Source organism: Typopeltis vanoorti, chromosome 13 (genome assembly GCF_054136105.1).
Source record: "Typopeltis vanoorti isolate ZY-2024b chromosome 13, IOZ_Tvanoo_1.0, whole genome shotgun sequence".
NCBI lineage: Eukaryota > Metazoa > Arthropoda > Arachnida > Uropygi > Thelyphonidae > Typopeltis > Typopeltis vanoorti.
This window is the reverse complement of record NC_143561.1, coordinates 120,221,284-120,238,981: the sequence shown is the minus strand read 5'-3', so window position 1 is coordinate 120,238,981 and position 17,698 is coordinate 120,221,284. Positions and strand designations below refer to the sequence as shown.

General features: G+C 36.7%; 1 protein-coding gene and 1 non-coding gene across 2 annotated transcripts in view; both read left to right on the top strand.

Annotated features, from left to right (window-relative positions):
* Window positions 1–7,601, top strand: part of LOC150100502 (uncharacterized) — a 183,695-nt gene extending 176,094 nt beyond the window's left edge. The window contains exon 6 of the mRNA XM_090402444.1: window positions 7,461–7,601. Coding sequence (XP_090258570.1) covers window positions 7,461–7,477 — 17 coding nt within the window. The 3' untranslated portion in view covers window positions 7,478–7,601. The remainder of the gene's footprint in view (window positions 1–7,460) is intronic.
* A 5,854-nt stretch (window positions 7,602–13,455) lies between these two features.
* LOC150100501 (U6 spliceosomal RNA) lies at window positions 13,456–13,562 on the top strand. The gene has a single exon (XR_016549318.1). It is a non-coding gene; the product is annotated as a U6 spliceosomal RNA (small nuclear RNA).
* The last annotated feature ends 4,136 nt before the right edge of the window (window positions 13,563–17,698 follow it).

The following is a 17,698-nucleotide window of genomic DNA, read 5'->3' as shown; positions in this document are numbered from 1 at the left end:
ATAGAAGACAGTCAGCTTTGCCTTCTGGCTTAACTCTCGCTTCAATACTACCGAACAGCCAAGCTCCTGCAATATTGCGCTTGCTGAGCCCATCCGAGTATCTAGCTCTTTGTCCCACTTTCCATCACTCGTGAATGTGGACCCAAGATATTTAAATTTCTCCACCTGCCTCAGTGGGACTCCACTCACATGTAGAGTGCACTGGGATGGTTGTCTTGAGACCACAAATGTTTCAGTTTTGGCCACACTGATCTTCATTCTGGCTTCTGCACAAACAGCTACAAACCTATCCAGGGTCCGCTAGAGGTCATCTGTGGAAGAGCTAAGCAGAACTAGGTTATCTCCAAAAAGCAAACGTCCAATGCTACATCTTCCAATTCTGACACACTCACTGCCTCAGCTGTGCCTATCAATCCAGTCCATAAATATTATGAAAAGGAGGGATGACAGAACACACCCTTGGCGGAGGCCAATGGAGACTGTGAAAGGTTCAGACTTTGTGCTGTTTACCCTGACACAAAACTCCGAGCATTCATACAGGAACTTGATGGCAGCTAATAGTTGGCCATGACAAGGGAATGTATGTGTCAATTTACCGTAGTTACATAGAATAGGGGAAATTGGTAGTAGTTTAGAATTAAGTAACTTCCATTCAGGTGTTATCAGTGACTGTCATATTAGCAATCAGTCAGGCATACTGATTGCTAATATGACAGATTATACATTTGAGTATCTATCAGAGTACAAGTTCAGGCAGATCATCAAAAGATGGAAATATGACAGTGAAAAGAGACTCCAAGAATCTCCATCTCTGTCACTTAATTCACCAACTACACCAACTGCTACTACCACCATCATTTTATTATTTTATCATAATCTACACCAGTGCCATCTACTGCCCACTGCCACTAGTATTTTTTGTCAGTAAATTGCTTGTGTTCTGAAGGCCGATTTGTCTGTATGAAGGATAAAAAACCCTGCTACCTCTGTATGAGATTGGCTAACTCACCTTCAATTGAAAAAAAACCATATAATTAATCACCTCTGTAACGTAATTGGAAGAACCACAGTACGTTGTGCCATTCGACTGGAAAAGGCCTAAGTTCAATTCTCATTGTGACAGGGGAATCTTTACAGTGGTGTAACCATTTCCTTATATCTGCTTTATAGTATACTCCTTTTCATAGCAGCAATGTGTTGTGTACTCTTTGCACACTGATGTTCAGAGGCACATCATGCTCTCTGAACTTATTATTATTATGCTTATTATTATCAGTTGCTTATTTAGAAACTAACATCCAACTTGTTTCTAAATAAATGATTAATAAAAAAAATCTGTTTTAATCCTACGATTTTTAGTTGTAAAAATTTCTGAAATAGGAATGCTATATAGTAAGTAACTAGAGTGCGTCATTGCCATCTGTTAAGTATGATGTTGTTATAGTGGGAGGGAAGAATACTTCTGGTGTGAACCCTGACTCTTGTTGTAGTGTTTGACATTCTGGATAATCTACATTGCTTATACTTCGGTGGTTCTATTGAAATTACCCAGTTCGGTTGAAAAAAAAATATTTCTAGCACCATATCATCATTATTATTATACAAGGAGTCCAAAAGTCCATGAGAAAGAGTTTCTTTATATCATATATTTTGAAGAAATGGACATGCAAAGGGCAGACTTTCTGGTAAGAGATCCAGTCCAAACTCTATACAGCACCAATGGGAAGTGTGGGAATCTCAGTCAAAGGCGAGACCATTCTAACAGTACTCCACTATACTATGCTACACTACAGGACACCACACAGGAAATGACTACCATTTGGGTGAGAAATGAGTTAAAATACTTTGTGGAATAGATGCGCTTCATAGTCTGAGAATGATGAACGTGCCTTGAAGTTCAGAGGGCATGCTGTAAGTATGTGTCTGAACATCAGTGTGCAAAGACTACAAAGCACATTGCTACTATGAAAAGGAGTATATTATCAAGTAGATATAAGGAAGTGGTTACACCACTGTGCAAGAGGTTCATACTTTGGACAAGTTCAAAGTTGAGTGAATAAGGAAACATCAGGACTCTGCAGTGTTAGTTATGGAGAGAGGCTAAAGAAATGTGAATTGTAGAGTTTTAGCAGATTGATGGGAAACAAGTGATAAGATAGACTGTTAAGTTGGTTTGGGGGTTTTATTAATATAGATGTAAGTATACAAAGTGAAGGGTAAGAAGAGGAGTACAAGAATTTCTCTTTTCCTTGAAAAGTGTGGTGAAGAAGGGGTAGATTTTTTTTCATGGAAAGTGGTGGGTGAGTGGAATGCATTGCTGAATTCTATTGTAAGGGCTAAGAGGATGAATGAGATCAGTGCTTTTTGGTGTAATATTCGGTTATTTTATACATATTCAGATAGTATGCAAATATTATTACCTGACACCTCCAGGGAGTCCAAAGACTCATCGAGGGAACACCTACTCTGTCTCCACCACTCAATCCACCAACCACAAGTAACTGCAAGTACACCAACGCCATCTACCCCCATCACCACTAGTATTTCCACAGACAATCGCAAACATCCATGTCCACGTTGGGATTCGAACCCGCAGCCTTTTGGCTGGAGAACGGATATGCTAACCTCTCAGCCAACCAGGCCGGCACTTACATTTCATTTTCACTTTCTTTTGGTATGATATTTGCTGTGACTTTTATATTCACTATATAAATTTTTATTAAAAATTATTGCATACATTTTAGTTATTTTTTTATATGCTTTTCCAATAAATTTATGCCTAATAAACTGATTGTTATAACCTTAATTTGCTGTTCTAATTCCAAAAATATTGTCAGACTGTTAGTAAATATATATATATAAAATTAGTTTGAATGACTATATACCGAGAATGAAAAAGAATAAGGTTTAATGTTAAGATACTACTAGTTTCGTTGAATAAATCAACTTCTTCAGGTATCACAGGCAAAGAATTATATAAAATAACAGAGACATGATAAAATTACATCAATAGATCTAGTATAAAAGACAATAATACATTTTAAAACAGGAATGCATGCTGGAGTTCCAATTGAAGTTGGCTAGGTGCGTGAGCTGTCACGAGTGCACCAATACTGGACAGTGGCAATGTGTGCATCAAAAAGATTGTAGCTAAGGCTGTTGTTAATATGGGATGAATTAAGGGATATTTCTCTAGATTCGATAATCTTTCTTTCCAGTTTATCATAACACACATGGATATTAGAAGTTTGCCACCAGTCTCAGAGGTGTTGGCGGCCTTCATCTGAGTTAATAGAGAAGAGAACGTGGCTAGAGAGAGATTGCTGGCCCTGCTCCTATTGTAGGATATGTCTCTTTGGTGTTCTTCCATACGTAAAAGGATGGATTTAGCTGTCTGGCCGTAATATGGTTTCCCACATTCACACAAAATCTTGTAGACTCCTGGATACTGAATAGGGAGATGTTTCACTTTAGGTCTACTTAGTATGCAGTGAAAACGTAGTGAAGCAAGTTCTAATTTTGAATTTCTTTGAATTTTTGCCAGTTTTGGGGGGAGAGAGCTGATGTATGGCAACGATATAAAAGCTCTTGGGGAGAATCTTCAATAGCAGTTAAGCGATGGAAAGAGAAAAATTTATCAATCTTTTTAAGAGAGAAACCATTGTTGACAAAAGTCCTTTTTAGTAAATGGAGTTCGTTTTCAATTTCTGTTTCATCTGTTAGTAAAGATCTGGCTCGATGTGCCAGGGTTGAAATAATACCAAATTTTTGCAGAGGATAGTGATAGGAAGAAGCATGAAGGTATCTGTCTGTGTGTGTGGGGTTTCTAAAAATGGAGATTTTGATATTTTCAACGCATCTCTTAAGTTTTAAGTCCAGAAAGGGGAGACAGTCGTTGGATTCCAGTTCTTAGGTAAAATTGATTTTCTCATGAAACTTGTTGAAGTGGTCTAGAAAAAAATTGAGGTTGTTGACACCATGTTCCCAGATGAGGAATACATCGTCTATATAACGATACCATATTTTGGGTTTAAGAGTTGAGGAATTAATTGCTTTTTCTTCAAAATCCTTAAGAAATATATCAGCAAGAATCAGAGAGGGTGGACTGCCCATAGCCAATCCTGAGTTCTGTTTGTAAAACTTGTTTTCAAATTTGAAGTATCCTGAATTTACACAGTGAGAGAGTAAGGAAAAGAATTTCTTGGATAGTTTGTTCTGGAGAAGATGGAGGCCTTCTTGAGTAGGTACATTCGTGAAGAGAGAAACTATATTGAAACTTGTCGTTAAATCTTATTTGTTGAGTTTGATGTCTTTGATTTTGGACACAAAATCAGCTGAATTTTTTATATGAGAAAAGGAATTTCCAGATAGGCTTTTTAAAAAGGATGGGAGGTATTTAGATAGGTTGTAAGTAGGGGAGTTTATGCCTTCAACGATTGGTCTGAGTGAAGAGTTTAATTTATGGATCTTTGGGAGTCCATATAATTGTGGGATTAGCGGATGAATTGACCCGAGGGAGAGACGGATGTTTCTTGGTAACTCTTAGGTGGTTTTCAGTAAATTGTTGGTCCTATTGTGCAGTTCTTTTGTAGGGTAACTATTTAGTTCAGAGTAAGTGTCAGTGTTTAGTAGTTCCAAAATTTTGTTATGGTAATCAGATTTGTCTAAGATGACAGTAGCATTCCCTTTGTCTGCAGGGAGAATAAAGATGTCATTATTATTTCTTAAGTTTTTAATAGCTGATTTTTCAGAATGAGAAATGTTGTCAGATGGTGGTCTTGCATGATTAAGGTTGAATATAGCTTCCATACGAAGAAGGTTTGCTTCTTGGTTTGGTAATAAGAATGCTGCTTTTTCTATCTTGAGAATAGTTCTTTAGGTATGGAAGTAGAAGCGATAACAAAATTGAGACCTTTAGCAAGTACACTATCTTTTGCCGATGAAAGTGGATGGGAATAATTATTTATTACAACTTTGTTTTAAAAAAGGTAGAATTATGATGGGATGTGGGACGATCCTGCATACGACCACCATCTGACAACATTTCTCATTCTGAAAGATCAACTATTAAAAACTTAAGAAATAATAATGACATCATTATTCTCCATGCAGACAAAGGGAATGCTACTGTCATCTTAGACAAATCTGATTCCCATAACAAAATTTTGGAACTACTAAACACTGACTCTGAACTAAATAGTGACCCTACAAAAGAACTGCACAATAGGACCAACAATTTACTGAAAATCACCACAGAGTTACCAAGAAACATCCATCTTTCCCTCAGGTAGATTCATCTGCTAATCCCACAATTATATGGACTCCCAAAGATCCATTAATTAAACTCTCCCCTCAGACCAATCGTTGGAGGCATAAACCTCCCCTACTTTGATGTCTTTGATTTTATGTCCAAAATCAAAGACATCAAACTCAACAAATAAGATTTAATGGCAAGTTTCGATATAGTTTCTCTCTTCACGAATAAACATACTCAAGAAGTCTTCCATCTTCTCCAGAACAAACTATCCAAGAAATTCTTTTTCTTACTCTCTCACTGTGTAAATTCAGGATACTTCAAATTTGAAAACAAGATTTACAAACAGAACTCAGGATTGGCTATGGGCAGTCCGCTCTCTCCGATTCTTGCTGTTATATTTCTTAAGGATTTTGAAGAAAAAGCAATTAATTCCTCAACTCGTAAACCCAAAATATGGTATCGTTATATAGACAATGTATTCCTCATCTGGGAACATGGTGTCAACAACCTCAATTTTTTTCTAGACCACCTCAACAAGTTTCATGAGAAAATCAATTTTACCTAAGAACTAGAATCCAACGACTGTCTCCCCTTTCTGGACTTAAAACTTACGAGATGCGCTGAAAATATCAAAATCTCCATTTTTAGAAAACCTACACACACAGACAGAACCTTCATGCTTATTAAGTGAGACTTATTTATTATTAATTAATTATTATATATTTAATTAATAATAAATATATATAAATATATTTATATATTATATACCCTGTATGTATATACACATATATAGGGTGATTATAATTTAAGTTCACATTTCAAAAGGTTGTAGCTGGGTAACACAAAGTGACAAGCTATGTCACAATACACGAAGTATGCTAAAGTGACACTAATTTGGTTAACCTTTAACACTACTGGTCTAACCTCTGGTGGGCAAGAAAGAAAAAAAAAAAAAAAAAAAGACACGATAGTGGTGTCCATAATTTATTATAATGAATGACTGAGTTCAACTGAAATCTCAAAAGAAAAACTTTCACAGGTGAACAAATTCCCTAAAATAACTTATATCACCTTTCTTAGAAGAAGACAGGTACCAGCCTGGTTGGCTGAGTGGTTAGTGTATGCATTCTCCCACCAAAAGGCTGCGGGTTCGAATCCCATCTTGGGCATAGATGTTTGTTATTGTCTGTGATAATACTAGTGGTGGTTGGCAGTAGATGGCATTGGTGTAGATGATGTGGTTCACTGTAGTTGGTGGATTGAGTGGTGGAGATGGAGAGTTCTAGAGTAGGTGCCCTCCCTCAATGAGTCTTTAGACTCCCTGGAGGTGTCAGGTAATAATAATAATATCAAGTTATTTCCAATTATATTCATTTTTAATATGGTCCTGCTACTAATGAAATCTGTTTCCTCTGAACACTCATATCTGTGGTCTTCAGTTTTCTAACCCAACTCCCTGATTTGCATATAAAAAGTTATTTAAATTATAGCAGTAGATAGACTACTAAGTTGAAAAAGAAGATTGGCTTTCTCTAATAAGTATCGACACATTGTGTATGGAGGTCCAGAATAGAAAAGTCACCATCAGTGTGCCAAATGTCAGCTGTGAGAAAAGATTGAGTGAGTGTAATCTGCAGAGTTTGGCAGATAAAGACAGATATGATTAATTCATGAGTTGTTAAGAAGTATTTACCTGATCGACACTGGGTAGAGTTTTCAGATGGTAGGACAAAGGGCCATCTCTGAAAGTTGATACATTGGTATAATACTTTGTGTAACAAACCTCTAGAGCAGAACCCTTAGGTCCTACAATAATTGCATAATTTACAGATGAAAGCATAATACTGAATCTTACAATCTTTCGATGAATTAAATCAGTAATTTCTTTTAACTCTAAATGAAGAGTAGGAGTGCTGCTATAATACTTTTACTAATTTCCATTCTTTAAAGGATACAAATGAGTATCACATATCCGGAGTTATTCACTTATTGAATAACTAATATGTTAAGTATATAGGTATGCATGTATCTAGAGTAGATCTTACAAATAATTAGAGAACATTTGGAAATGCTTAGATATTGCTCATAACAAAAAGGGAAAAAAAATTATACACTCAAAATCTTACAAATTTTTATGTTTAGGGAAGGAGGATAAAAATGTATATGATATCATGTTTTCATTTTTTATTTCATTTTATTTTAGGTAACACACAGTTATGACTGGATATATTCTGAATAGGGATGGGGAAGTAGCATATCTAGGACCAAGAAATGTGACACCAAAGATAATACAGTCTTACTGTGTATATGTTTATTATCCATATTAAATTGTTTCAAAATGTTATGTGCAGTTTTACATGAATGCTATCAACATTCATTGACAAAAAAAAAAATCATAAGTGTATACACTGAATTGTAATTTAAGTTTGCCTATCTGTTTGATCATTCACCATTGTTATGATCACATAAAGGAATACATATACCTCTATTAGAACTTGAAGCCTGTAATATCTTCACAAGTGTACTATTGATAATAGTATCATTGTTTCAAAACAAGACATCATGAACTGTCTCATATTTCATAAGATTCTTTTTTTTTCTTTAATGATTAGTTATTAGTTATTTAATGATTGGATCTTTGCTAGAGTTATTTTGAAACTGATGAAATGCTGTTTTGCTCCCTCCTGTTGTTACTACTATATATATATTACTCATATCTGAAATTTTCATTTTAAAACAAATAGTTGAGAAATCATGGGAATATAACAAGGATCTGTATGTAAGTTTTGTGGATCTGGAAAAAGCATATGGCAAGGTGCCAAGAAAAACCTGTTGAAAATTCTACAGCTATATTCTGCAAACAAAGCCTATGTTTGAGTTGTAAGTAAGAAGTTAGAATTGAAGTACAAGAAGTTAGTTGGTTTGATGTTAAATCTGTTAAGAGACAAGGGTGCACATTATTTCCACTGTTATTGTTATTCTTCTTATTATTATTATTCAGACCTCCATGGAGTCAAGAGACTCTTCGCGGGAGGTCCTTCATAGGATACACAAAGTCTGTCATACCACTCCTTGAACTCATTGACCATTCTTGTTCTCCTCACTCTATCAGTCAATGCACTCCATGGTTCCACCACCCTCCACACAAAGAAACCACTCCTCACACTCTTTCTCACAGCTTCCTTTCATACTTACTTTCCTGGCCCCTTGTCATCGCTCCTTCCCGCTGCTCCACCAAGTGAAAGAACTCCCCAGTGTCCACCCTGTTTAAGTCTTGATCATATCACCTCCCCTTCTTCTATTCACCAAACTCTGCAGTCCACATTCCCTCAGCTGATCCTCATAACTAACATTGTAGTCCTGAAACCATCTTTGGTATCTGCTTCTGCACCCTTTCCACAGTTAATTTATTCCCTTCAAATCCTAGTGACCATATTTGAGAACAATAGTCCATGTGTTGTTTGATCAGGGTCTTATACAATGGAATTATAACTCTTCTGTCTCTGTAGGTCAGCATCCTTCTCAGTATTGCAGCAATCCTCTGGGTTACCTTCATCACCTTTGCAATATTCCCCCTGAATTTCAGTTTACTATCAATCATCACCCCCAGATCTCTTGTTTCCCCTACTTCCTCTGGTACAGCTCTTCCAATCGAGTATGCAGCCTCCCATTGATGTATCCCAAACTTAAACACTTTCATTTGCCAATCTATCTAGTTTATTCAAATCCTCTTGCGGGGCCCACATCTGCACTATTACTGATAAACTTTCCCAGCTCCACATCATCTGCAAACAACTGAATTTCCCCCTGCAATCCATTGAACAATATGATTGATATAAAGGTTGAATAATACAGGTCCCAGTACTGAGCCCTGTGGAACCCCACTTGTAACCTGCTTCCTTGATATTGCCGCACCATATACAAGTCTCTGATACCTATCAGTCAGCCAATCTTGAATCCATGTGACTAACCCAACATTTAAACCCATGTGCTGCAACTTAAATATCAGCCTATCATGCGGCACCCTGTCAAACACCTTTGCAAAATCCAAAAAAATGGCAGTATATGCCTTTCCCTCATCAGCTGCTCTTGTCACTTTATTATAAAAGGCAACCATATTACTAAAGCAAGAGCACCCCTTAACAAATCCATGTTGATTCTCACAGATAACATTACCCTCATCTGCCCAACTGTATATAGTCCCTCACTAATTTCTCCAAGACCACCTTAACAACTACTGATGACACACAGACTGGCCTATAATTAGGCACTTCCAGTCTGCTATCATCCTTATGCAATAGAACTATCTTATCTTCCTTCCATTCCCTGGGCACGTTTCCCGCAGCCAGGCTTTTGTTGAAAAGCCAGGTCAACGGGGCTATCATTTCTTTAGCACATTCTCTCAAAACCCATGGTGAAATGCCATCCAGTCCAACAGCTTTACTGGTATTCAGAGTACTCAGTATTTGGAACACACTCTCTTCTTGCACCTCTGAACCTGCCCTATCCCTCTAGTATGAAAACCTTCTCAGGATGAAATACGCCAATAAAGTACTCATTGAACAACTCCACTATGTCCTCTGCATCACTCGCTCTATTCCCATTTTTATCCCGCAATGTCATTCTTCCACAATCGTTTCTTCGCCTACTGGCTACATAGCTAAAAAATTCCCTAGGATTTTCTTTGGATCTTAGTGCCATTCTCTTCTCATATTCCAGTTTTGCCTTTCTCAGCATACTAGTCACTCTCCTGGCCTGAGTCTTATATTCTTCATGCATCTGCTCTCCACCCCTCTCCTTATATCTCTTTGATAATCTCTTTTTCACCTGCAGTTCCTTTTAATATTGTTTGTCATCTACTTTACTCCAAATTGTGTCCTCTTCTTCACTCTTGGAATACAGCTTACTATTGCTGCTAACAAATATTCCTTCACAGTTTCCCAAGCACTAATGATATCTTGCCCCTCCAATTCTGCCCTCCATGGAAAACTGTCCCAAGTTGATATCTAAGACTATTATAATCACCTGCCTTATAATTCCACATATGTTCCCTTTTCTTTGATGCTCCTGCATGTCTATTCATCCTCCATGTCAAAACTACATGGTCACGCTCTTCAACTGTGGGGAGAGATGTCATCTCAGTTATTATCAGCTCTTCTGATGTTATGACCAAATCCAAAACTCTTGAACCTCTTGTTCCCTCTATTATATGTTGCCTAAGACATCTGTGCCTCAAGAATTCTAGAAATTCTATTCCCTCATTACTTACATGCATTTTCCTCTTCCCAGCTTATACTGCTATAGTTAAAATCTCCCATAACAATCATTCTCCTTGCACTTGCAAGTTCAACTGCCCCTAAACATCTCCCTACCCTCTGTACTCCTTGGCTTGTAGCCACACACCACTAAATATCCTGTCTTGGCCACTTCTACCTCACACCATATGCTTTCAAAAATCATTCGTGTTACTCCCTTCCAAAGCCTCCACTCTTAGAGGACATAAGTCATCGCTTATCATAAGCAGTACACTTTTATGCTTTATACTAATGCCAGGCTGATGCTATAAATGCCACCAATTCATCTTCTTTATTCTGGATATTCCTGGCATTAGTATAAAGCATAAAAATGTCACTGCTTCTATACTTATCATTATCCCCTCCAGATCCCACTGGACTCGGTGTTACCTGATTTCATCCCCCTTTCCCCCAAGCACCCAATCCCACAAGAGGCCACCCCTGCTACCCTGGGAACTCTAGTTTCCCTGCATTGACACACAGACTCATTCAGGAAACAGCAATCTCTCCAAATGTCTACATTCTTCCTCATTCAAATGCAAGCGGTCTCTTGTATACAGTTCCTTTCTGTCCTCAAATACCCTCCAAGCATCCACATATTCCAATCCTCTCTTCTGACACATTCTGGCTATTATGCTGTTCATTATTACTGCTCTTCTGCTAAGCTCCTCATTATCATACCTGGATAACACACACACACACACACACACACGCTAGCTTTCATCTCTGCATTTTCTTTTGTACAACCTTAAGCATGAATCTCAGATCTCTTGCCACTTTATTTACACTGCCTCTCAAGTCATTCGTGCCCACCATCACAATCATTTCATCCACCCTTTCACCCAGCTTAATTGCCACACTTTCTATCATTCCTCCAGGCAAACACTCCTCTGGCATCCTATCTTGCATACCATGGATCATTGAGTCTCCATACATCACACAATCGAGTTTCCATCTGCTATTCATCATATATATATATATATATATATATATATATATATGGATCACATTATGAAAGAAAATAGCATTATATCTGATATTAAAACTGCAGTTGTTAATCTTGGTTCTTTACTTCATGAGATTTATGGATATTACACTCTTAAAGAAATCCAGTACAAGTCTTCAGGGTTCCTTAACTAGGTGGCATAACTGCTGTAACTAATTTCATAGGAAAATCAGCAATAAAAAGACAGGCTGAAAACATCAACTGCATCCTGAATGGGGAAACCTGTAGAATAATAAAATATTTCAATTTACTTAAGCACAATTTTTAACAGTCAGCAAATTAAATACTGACATAGACAATGGAATAAGGAAAGTTATTATTGTGAAGAGTCAGCTAAATAAATTTGCATAGAATATGAGAGAAATCACTCAAAACACTGAACCAGTATATAAAATGGTATTCAAACAAATTCTAATGTATAGATCTGAGAGCTGGGTTAGAAATACAACAATTGATCAAAGATGAGAGTTTAAAAAAAAAAAAATTAAGGGAGTGAACAGATGGTATCATTGGCAGAATCATATTAAAAATTAAGATATTAGGAAGCTTGATGTTATTAGCATCCAGGAATGTGTGAACAGAGTTAATCTCGGGTGGTATGGTCGCTTAAACAGAATAGGAGAGGAAAGGTTAGCAAAACAGGTGCATAATGCCAAGATGACAGAGAAAAAAGACTCTGAGGAAAACTAAGATTATAGATGGGTGAATTCAGTTAGAATAGCCTTTGAAAGCCAAAAGATATCTGACAGTATTCAAGTCCTAAAACATATTAGCCTAATTTAGAGGAAACTGGTCAGTAAGACGTTAGTACTACATAAAGAGTTTAAATTATTACTATCATAGTATCCTGTATACCCCTGGAGGATGCATTTTTTTTTATGTTGCTGCCACCAACAAAAGGTTTTCGTAAACCTATAGTACATACCATGGCTGGGCTTTATTTTTTTTTCTATTTTTGTTAGGTTTATATTTTTTTGGTATTTTTATTGATTTTTTAGATAGTCTGGAAACCCTGCTCTAGAGACAAAACATGGAACATTCAAGCCACTTCATTCCTCCAGTAAGTGGTGCAGTGGTCTCACACCAGGCAGTGAAATTCATCTTCTACCTAAAGACAATCGCAAACATCCATGCCCATGGCAGGATTTAAATCCACAACCTATTGGTTGGAAAGCAGATAGGCTAACCACATTAACCAACTAGGCTGACAGTTAAAATCCAACAGAAATCATAGTCTTGGGCATGAAGCCAAATAGCAGACGTATCATCTATGCAGCATAGCTGGACTACTGGGTTGGATGTAGAAGCATTGAATGCTTTGTTCTCTAGAGGTACTAAATAGAAATTGGCTACATGAGCAAAAGAGAGAGAGGAACCCTTACAATGTTTCATCTAGTTTGTATATTTTTTCTTTCCATATAAAATAACTCAATTGTATGGTGCATTTGAATAATCGATAAATGTCAGGGTAGGGAAGTATAACTTAATCAAATCAGGTCATGGATCTCTGTCAGTGATATGTTAGTAAATAGAGAAGAGGTATGAAAACTTTATGAACTCTGATATTTGGAAGATAAGATTTGTTTATTAACCTCCTCCTCCTTTTCCATATATTAGGTTTATGAAAGGAAAAAGATATCCAACTTAGGAATTTCTGTAACCCTCCATAAATCCATGGTGGTTTAACATGGTATAATTTTAGTTACATATTAGCTCAAAGAAATTATTAAAAATCTAAAGCCACACCATATTAAACTACCCTGGATATATGGTGCCCAAGAAATGAACAAATCCAATCATTTGCTCTATAGTGACAATATGATCAGTGTCGTTTGCTAAGTATTTAGCAAAATCAGTGCTAAAATTTTTTTGCATGTTCCAGTTGCAACACTGGTGCTGTACTTGCTTCAGCAGTACATATACTAAAATTGGAATGATACAGAGAAGATTAGCATGACCCCTGCACAAGGATGACATGCAAAATCGTGGAGCGTTCCACATTTTTGCTGGCCTGGTTGGCTGAGCAGTTAGCATATCCGCTCTCCAGCCAAAGGGCTGCAGGTACGAATCCCGCCATGGGCATGGATGTTTGTGATGTCTGTGGAAATGGCGTTGGTGTAGTTGCGGTTAGTTGATTGAGTGGTGGAGAGAGAGAAAGAGAGATGTAGAGGAGGTGTTCTCCCTCGATGAGGCTTTGGACTCCCTGGAGGTGTCCCGCAATAATAATAATAACAATGGATTTTTCTCTATCTTAGAGGCTACAGATTTGAAAATTTCTAGTTTCTGTACAGGGCAGTGTGATGTGAAGTGGCATCACACTGCCACTTCACATCACACTGCCCTGTACAGAATAGTTTTTTTTACATGGAGAATTATGGATGAATGGAACATATTACAAGAACATACTTGTGAATGCAGTAAATGTTTAAGGTTCAATATGATAAATATGGTTAGCAAGGATGTAAGAACTAATTTTTTGCTTGGATAATGTCAAATGAGTGGAACATGTTGCCAAACGGAATTGCAAGTGCATTATCAGTGAATGAGTTTCAGGGGAGATGTGATAGAAATTATGCAAATAATGATTAGTGTTTGCTTACTGCAATGAGTCTTAGGACTCAATGTGGAAGCTCACACTATAGTAACAAATAATAATAATCTGTAAGATACACCAGAGGTTCCTGTTTCCCACATATGTACTTTTCCAAAGTTTCTTTAGCAATAATTTATAGAGACATCATTCATAGTATTATATGAAATAATTTAGCAAGAGTGGAAGAGAGAAAACTCCTCATTGCAGTATCCTCTATTTGCTGGTATAATTTATTCTGAACTAAAATATCCTGAAATGTATCAGAGTCAAATAATATTAACAGGAAAATCTTGTTTAATTAATTCAATAGTATTTTTAAAAGTATGTTAGTGAAAACAGAAGCTACTGTATATCTACACTGATTATTATATCAGGTGGGCCCTCAAGATCACAAATTTTGCTCTTAAAATCTAAAGTGTTCTTGACATAAGAAGAAGCTGACTTTCCTGTGAAAGTAGATAGCAATGTTGATAGCTGTTCAGTGAGCTTATAAATAGGACAACTAATACAATCAGGTAGTCTTAAGGGAATGCAAGGTTTGTGAATTTTGGGAGGACCATGTAACCTGGAGGGAAGGGGGGGTAGAGTGCATGAAAGGTGTTGAGTCTGTTAATCTGACTTGCTGTCAGATCAGACAGTAAGTTTAGTAATCATGGAGGATTGATGTAATTTTTCTGTAATATCTTTCTCATCTTATACTACTACCATCTTGCTTTATTTGCCTTGGTGATAAGAATGTTGTTATATTTTAGGCTTGAGTTGAGTGCATGAATAATTTTTGTATTATCTGCCAAGCTTCCAAAGGATTTTCAATATTATTTAATATTACTAGAATTTTTAATTGAATTACTCATCAACTGTTTCCAGACACCTTCTACTATCACTGCTTACCTGGATGAATTGTTAATTAATATATCTGGCTGACTGCTTACTCAAGAAGAATTTTTAGTATTATCAGAAGATAATGACTATGCTATCTCTCTCTAAGAAACAGAGACCATAGTTATTATATCTTTAGATATTATGGACATTTTTCATTATATGGACAGAAGTTTCTGTGCTATTACTTTAATACATCTAAAGGATTTGCTTTGGAGCCACTAAAGTTCTTTTCAAGGTAAAAGCTTCATTCACTAACTTAATGTTTTCTGAACTAAAACACTCAAGTCTAAAAAAAAAAGGATATTATTATTATTATCACACCCTCCACAGAGTCAGCAGACTCATCATGGGAGGTTAACTCAACTGACAACATATTTATCATATTGAACCTTAAACATTTACTGCATTCACAAGTATGTTCTTGTAATATGTTCCATTCATCCATAATTCTCCATGTAAAAAAAACTATTCCTCACACACCCTTCTTCACTACATTCTTAACAACTTCCAGGAATGACCTCTGCTTCTTTCCCTCTCGCCTTCTACTCTTTTTATAATCCTCTCTATATTAGTCCAATCAAAGCCACTCAATAACTTAAACATCTCTATCGTATGACTTATTCTTTTCATATCCACTAAACTCTGTAATTTACATTCCTTTAATCTCTCTTTCCATAAATATTCCAGAGTCCTGATATTGCCTTAGTCCCTCATCTCTGGACCTTCTTGAATGTTTTCACATCACAGTGAAAGCTAAGTGACCAAATATGAACACAGTTGTCCAAGTGTGGTCTGACGACCAGTGTTTTATACAGTGGCACAGCCACTTCCCTAATCTATCCCTACATGTTAGTCCACTCCTTATCATAGGGGCAATGTGATGTGATGTGATGTGCAGTCTTTGCAACATTTGCAATATAATATACAGCCTTATATCTCTGCACTCCAAAATATAATACCTTGCAGTTATTAATATTAAAACTATAATCCCACTCATCTATCCAAGCCAAAAGTTATTCATATCTTCCTGAAGGAAATTAACATGATTAGTTCTTATAATGGTTCCCAGTTTTGCATCATCATCAGCAAACAACTGAAGATCCCCAGTCAATTCACATGAAATATCATTAACAAATAAGTTTCACAACAGGGGCCCAAGAACAGAACTCTGGGGTACACCACTGGTTACCCTCCTTGTTTGAGGCACCCCTCCATCATGTATAACTTGCTAGTATCATTCAGAGTGCCAATCTCTGATTCATCTAACCAATATACTATCCATTCCCATCCTCTGTAGATTATTCACCAACTTATCATAGGTAATCTATCAAATGCTCTTGTAAAGTCCAAGAAAATCACAGTATGTGAATCTCACTTCTCTAGCACACTACTTACCTTATCATAAAATGCAAAGTGAATTGCTAAAACAAGACCTATCCTTTACAAACCTACTGATGGACAATCAGTTCTGTATTCTATATACAGAACTACCTACCTTGACTACAACTGCAGATATATAGACTAGCTAGTCTATAATGAGATGCTTCTGTTCTAGAACCACATTTATGGGGGTAGTACTATTTGTAATTTTCTGTCTACTCCTTATGAGCCTTCCCCACTGCAAGACTTTAAATATTGAGTCAGGGGTATAGCTAACTTTATTTATCCCACACACAAGAAGTACAAGAAACTATAGCACATTAGTGCCACGTGTGAGGTACAGATAAGCATTGAGAAAGAAGAAACCTATTGACTTTTGCACATTCCTTAAAAATACATGATGATGTGTCTTTCATTCCCACAGCTTTATTTAACATCTAATACAATCAACACCTGATACACTTCTCCTAATTCTTGCCTCCCTTCTACATGTTGCACAGCATGCAATGGTCACTCTGCTACCATAACTATCCACCATGGTCAACCTGCCATAATTATTTTTCTTCTTGCTTGCAATAGCAAAAGAATTCCCTTGAATTATTCTTAGCCTGTCTAGCCAATCTTTTCTCACACTGCAATTTTTTTTTTTACAATGCTTGTCATCTTCCTAGCATGCACTTTATATTCTTCATGCATCACATATGGGGGAGTGTAATCTAGAAGAATGAGAGTGACTAGTGGAGTATACGAGGGCCCACTACTCTTTAATTTGTATATCAGTGACATAGGGAGAGCAATAGTTAGATAGAGGTGATGGAGATATCCTGCAGGATGCTTTAAATAAATTGTGGGCAAAGGATAAAGATTGTCAATTTAATGTTGCAAAATATAAAGTTATGCACTTTGGTTGAAAGAGTTGCATATGGTGTATCATATTGATGGTATTGGTTTGCAGGAAATTGATGAGGCTAGGGACTTGGGGATAATGATGAACCAGAGAATTGAAATTCAGAGGGCATATTACAAAAGTTGGTAAACTAGCTCAAAGGATCTTGGATGTTGAAAAACACATGAACAAATAATGAAATAGAAGTTATTATTTCTCTTTATAAGGCTATGATTCGGCTATATCTTGACTGCTGTGTACAGATTTGGTCACCTGGGTTTCTTGGGGACTAGGAGGTGGTATAGAAGATTCAGAGATGACTGATTAACCTGGTGACAGGTCTGTGGAATGCTCCATATGAAGATAGGTTGAAGTTTTGTATTTACAGAGTTTAGTTGAT